Source organism: Solanum pennellii, chromosome 6 (genome assembly GCF_001406875.1).
Source record: "Solanum pennellii chromosome 6, SPENNV200".
Lineage (NCBI taxonomy): Eukaryota > Viridiplantae > Streptophyta > Magnoliopsida > Solanales > Solanaceae > Solanum > Solanum pennellii.
Window position 1 is genome coordinate 16,413,455 of NC_028642.1, and position 5,161 is coordinate 16,418,615.

General features: G+C 47.8%; 1 protein-coding gene across 1 annotated transcript; it reads right to left on the bottom strand.

The window, feature by feature from the left end:
- Positions 1 to 411: 411 nt before the first annotated feature.
- LOC107022140 lies at positions 412 to 4,864 on the bottom strand. Its single transcript, XM_015222833.1, has 6 exons — positions 4,125 to 4,864; positions 2,528 to 4,029; positions 2,185 to 2,434; positions 1,938 to 1,941; positions 1,386 to 1,880; positions 412 to 1,311 (listed from the first exon to the last, which is right to left on the bottom strand). Exons 1-6 carry the CDS (start codon positions 4,862 to 4,864, stop codon positions 412 to 414), a joined length of 3,891 nt encoding a protein of 1,296 aa, XP_015078319.1.
- Positions 4,865 to 5,161: the final 297 nt, after the last annotated feature.

The window sequence follows — 5,161 nt, forward strand, 5'->3', positions numbered from 1 at the left end:
TGATGAATCAAAAGGTCTGAATCTCCAATAACCAGTAACTCGTAAACATTCATGTCAATGGCCATTTTTAAGCCGAGAATACAAGCTTCGTACTCAGCCATGTTGTTTGTGCAATTTAATCGTAGCTTAACCGCCATAGGATAGTGCTGACCAGATTCTGATACCAAGACTGCTCCAACACCTTTACCCTGGTGATTCGCCGCTCCGTCAAAGAATAATCTCCAACCTGGATATGCTTCAGACATATATTCACCCACAAATGACACTTCTTCATCGTGAAAATATGTCTTAAAGGTTCATACTCTTCGTCGACGGGATTTTCCGCAAGATGGTCAGCCAAAGCTTGTGCCTTTATTGCCTTCTGAGTCACGTACACGATATCAAACTCACTCAACAGCATTTGCCATTTAGCTAACTTTCCGGTCGGCATCGCTTTCTGGAAATGTACTTCAATGGATCCATTCTGGAGATGAGATATGTGGTATATGAAGACAAATAGTGTCTCAATTTCTGGGCAAGCCACGTCAGAGCACACCACGTTCTCTCCAGCAAAGTGTAGCGAGACTCGTACGGAGTAAATTTCTTGCTTATGTAGTAGATAGCCCTTTCTCTCTTTCCTGTCTCGTCGTGTTCACCAAGTACACATCCAAAGGCACTATCCGAAACAGACAAATACAGCAACAAAGGACTCCCTTCTCGCGGAGGAACCAATACTGGTGGGTTAGACAAATAGCTCTTGATAGCGTCGAAAGCGGTCTGGCACTCCTCAGTCCACTTAGTCGGGGCGTCTTTCTTCAGCAACTTGAAAATAGGCTCACATACCACTGTCGATTGTGCTATAAACCGGCTGATATAGTTTAACCTTCCCAAGAAACTCATCACCTCTCTTCTCGTCTTCGGCGGAGGTAACTCTTGAATTGCTTTGATCTTGGCAGGGTCGAGCTCAATACCTCTTCTGCTGACTATAAACCCCAACAACTTCCCAGCTGGGACTCCAAAAGCACATTTGGCGGGATTTAGCTTCAAGTTGTACTGACGCAAACGTTCAAAGAATTTCCTCAGGTGTGTCACATGATCCGAATTCTCGCGGGATTTGATTATGACGTCGTCCACGTACACTTCAAATTCCTTGTGAATCATGTCATGGAAAATAGTCGTCATGGCTCTCATGTAAGTAGCACCGGCGTTCTTGAGGCCGAACGGCATTACCCTGTAGTGATACACACCCCAAGGTGTGATGAATGCTGTTTTTTCTGCGTCTTCTTCATCCATCAAAATTTGGTGATACCCTGCGTAACAATCCACAAATGACTGCATTTCATGTTTGGCACAGTTGTCAATCAGAATGTGGATATTAGGCAACGGAAATTATCCTTTGGACTAACCTTGTTGAGATCTCTGTAATCAACACAAATCCTGATTTTTCCATCTTTCTTGGCGACCGGAACGACATTGGCCAACCAGGTTTGATATCGTGTTACTTCTACCAATCGAGACTCTATCTGCTTGGTGATTTCTTCCTTGATCTTCAAACTCAATTCAGGCTTGAATTTCTGAGTCTTTTGTTTTACCGGCTCGAACCCTGGGTTGATAGGCAGCTTATGAGACACGACATCAGTACTCAACCCCTGCATGTCACCGACTTCCCAAACAAACACATCACTGTATTCGGCAAGCAGCCGAACCAGGCTCTCCTTCTGAGTTTCATTCAGATGAATGCTGATCTTAACCTCTTTGAAAGATTCTGAATCTCCCAAATTCACCGTCTCTGTTTCCTCCAGATTCGGTTTATGTTGATTCTCGAACTGTCGAAATTCCTCTGCCACATAGTCCGGTTCCCCACTTTCTTCGTCGTGATCGTCGACCTCGTCGTCATTTGCCTCATTTTACTCATTTAGCTCATGACATGACATGACATTGGCAGGTTTGTAACTTACGTTACTGAAATCGTAAACAGACAAAATTAGGAAAGTAAAAGATAACAAGCAATTAAATAAACAAAGTCAAAATAAGGAGGCCTTCATTTAAATCAACAAAATGCAAACTTGGGTCATGGCACAGGGCCATGTAGCCTTTTAAACATCACAACAAAATTCAAAATCAAGAAAAATGCAAAAATGGTGGGTCTCGGGCCTCTCCCGGACGACCACCGATTTTAATATGCATAAAACAATTCCTTTCTACCAAAGAGTCCGGGACATCAGGATTGGCGTGGAAGTCCAATTCTGCAGTATCTCCCCTGGTTCCGCATCACGAATGCCAACTGGCTCGACCTCCTCCTTGATAACAGCGTGAATCTCCTCGAAAAGGTCAAAGATTCCTTCCCCATTGTCTTCAGGCTCGGCATGCTCCAAGACTGGAAAGGATTGATAGAGATGCGGGATCGGCTTAGTCAACCCTTGATCCCTTTTCCTCTTCATCTTCACATCATCATCTGTGGGGATGTACCCCAAACCATACTTTGATCCTTGAGCAGAGGCTGGAATTGGCTCGATGATCCCTTGGGCATTCCTTCCTAATCAGAAACCTGGTTCGAATCCGCTCTGCAGCAATACCATCCCGATCATCCTGTACACGGCCGGCATGGGAGTCTGCGGGACCAAGCCCTCATCGGTGGCATTTACTAGCTCCACCGTGTAGAAATCCGAACTTTGCGGCGTTTCGTCCAAGACAGGCACCTGCTTGCCTGAGTGGCTCCTTTCACCGTGAATAACTAGTTCTTCATTTTTCCATACTAGTTTCATTACTTGGTGGAGAGTGGAGGGGACGGCTCCAGCCATGTGAATGAATGGCCTTCCCAAAAGGAGGTTATAGCTGGTGTCGATATCCAACACCTGGAACTTTGCCTCGAACTCCGCGGGGCCCATTTGGATGGTCAAGTTTACCGCTCCCAACGTGTCTCTCTGCACACCGTCGAATGCTCTCACATTGACCTGGTTTTGCTCCAACTTTCCGAGGTCAAACCTCAGCTGCTTCAATGTGGACAGGGGGCATATGTTCAAACCAGATCCGTCGTCTACCAAAACACGGTTGATGACCTTTCCGCGGGATATCACGGTGATGTGTAGAGCTTTGTTATGGGCCCTCCCTTCGGCCGGCAATTCATCATCGCAGAAACTGATGCGGTGTCCCCGAATGACTTGGTGAATCATAGCAGCTACATTGTCGCTGCTCGTACCCGAAGGCACATATGTGTCATCCAGAGCTTTCATCAAAGCCTGTCTGTGGGACCAGGAGCTCATCAATAGGGCCCACACAGAAATCTGGGCTGGAGTCTTCTCCAAGTGCTTGACGATGGAGTAATCTTTAGGCTGCATTCTCCTCCAGAATTCCTCGGCTTCTGCTTCACTGATCGGTCTCTTGGCGTGATCTTTCCTTTGTCCTCCGAGAGCAAGCTCGTCAGGAATGTAACATCTGCCAGATCTATTCATGCCTTGAGCCGCGGCCGTTTCTATCACAAACTTGGGTTTGGCGAGAGTCTTTGAGGGCACCAAAGCAACAGCCTTTGCAGGTGTCAGAATGACGAACTCTCCCTTTTCCCTGACGCTTAACGAAGCGACAGCCTTTTCCAAGTCATCCTGAACAACAGGAGTAATTCTCTTTGTTTCACGCTGATCTTCGTCAATTTCTATCATGTTGATGTTCCCACCCCCATGATTTGGCAACGGATTCGTGTTGACGTTTGGCGCCGCAGGCTGAAGGGAGACCACTTCCTGGTCGATCAAGTCTTGGATCTTGTGCTTGAGATTAATACAATCTTCTGTATTATGTCCAACACTGTTGGAATGATAAGCACATCTCTGCTCCGGTCTGTAGAATCTGGAATTGACATCCACGGGCTTGGGCCCCACAGGGTGGATGTATCCGGCCGCGGACAATCTTTCGAACAACTTGGTTCTGCTTTCAGCCAACGCGGTGAAGCTTCTGGAGGGCTTCTTCTCAAACCTGGGGCGAGGGGGATCATACCCGCTCTGCTGAGGGGGAGGGACTTGTTGGTAACTGCGGGCATTTGGTCGTGGAGCTTGGGTTCTGGGTAGGGATTTGTTTGATAGTTTGGCATTGGGGCTTGGTAATTTTGATGGGGGCTTTGATATGCTGGGGTTTGTATTTGATATGCGGGGGACGGTGCTCGATAGCTTGGCTGTACATTAGCGCAGCTGGGAGCGACATTCTGGTAATGGGGAGGGACTTGATAAGCTTGGGGGTAGTTTGGATATATGGAAGGAAAATTTTGGGGAATTTGGGGTGGATCCTGATACGACAAAATATGGGCATCTGGATAAGTGGGGGCAACATTGTAATGGCCGGAATGATTTGATTGTGGACGGTAGGTTTGATGAGGCTTTGATGGAGGGTTGGAGCGGGCTTGGGGACGTGGTAAATTTCTGGGGACCTTTCTTCCCCCGTATGAGATAGCAGCAACCTCCTCTCTCTTCTTCCTCACAAGTCCGAAAGATCCAGGTGATGCAGACACTCGGGCTATCTTTCCCGACTTCAGGCCATCTTCGATAGTCTCACCCACTTTGACTATCTCGGCGAACTTGGCGCCGATTAATAAGATGACTCTGTCATAATACTCGGGCTCCTGCACCCGTACGAACACCTCCACAATCTCCTTCTCCGTCATCGGAGGCCTCACCCTTGCTGCCTCTTTTCTCCATCTGTAAGCGAACTCTCGATAGCTTTCTGTGGGTTTCTGCTTCATATTCTCCAAGGAGTACCAATCAAGGACTATCTCGACGTTGTATGCGAATCTGTCGATGAAATCCTTAGCCAGTGCGCTCCAACTCGGCCATTGTCGAGTCTCGTGTGATGTGAACCATTCCAGGGCCTCACCGCACAGGCTCCGGCTGAACAACCTCATCAGCAACGCTTCATCTTTGCCAACTCCCACGAGTGTGCCATGGGGTTGCCCACCCCTCCGAAGGTATCAAACTTCGGGTTCAAGATCCCTTCAGGCAGGTTCAAGTCTGGGTGGATGCATAGTTCTGCGTAGCTTAACCCGGCGACATCTGGAGTGCATTGGAATTCTTTCATTGCCCTTTTGATCTCCTCCTTTATGTCCACCTTCGCTTCTTCCCTCGCTCTCCACTCTCTTTCTTGTTCCTCATAATGGTCCAACTCGGATCCGTGCACCTCATGCTCGGCCGGGATGGGGACT

Coding starts and splice junctions, on each gene's coding strand:
- LOC107022140 (XM_015222833.1), bottom strand. CDS start 4,864: ATGAGGTTGTTCAGCCGGAGCCTGTGCGGTGAGGCCCTGGAATGGTTC. Junction 4,030..4,124: donor CAGCCAAGCTATCGAGCACC/GTCCCCCGCATA, acceptor ATCCCTACCCAG/AACCCAAGCTCCACGACCAA. Junction 1,312..1,385: donor ATTACAGAGATCTCAACAAG/GTTAGTCCAAAG, acceptor CATGAAATGCAG/TCATTTGTGGATTGTTACGC.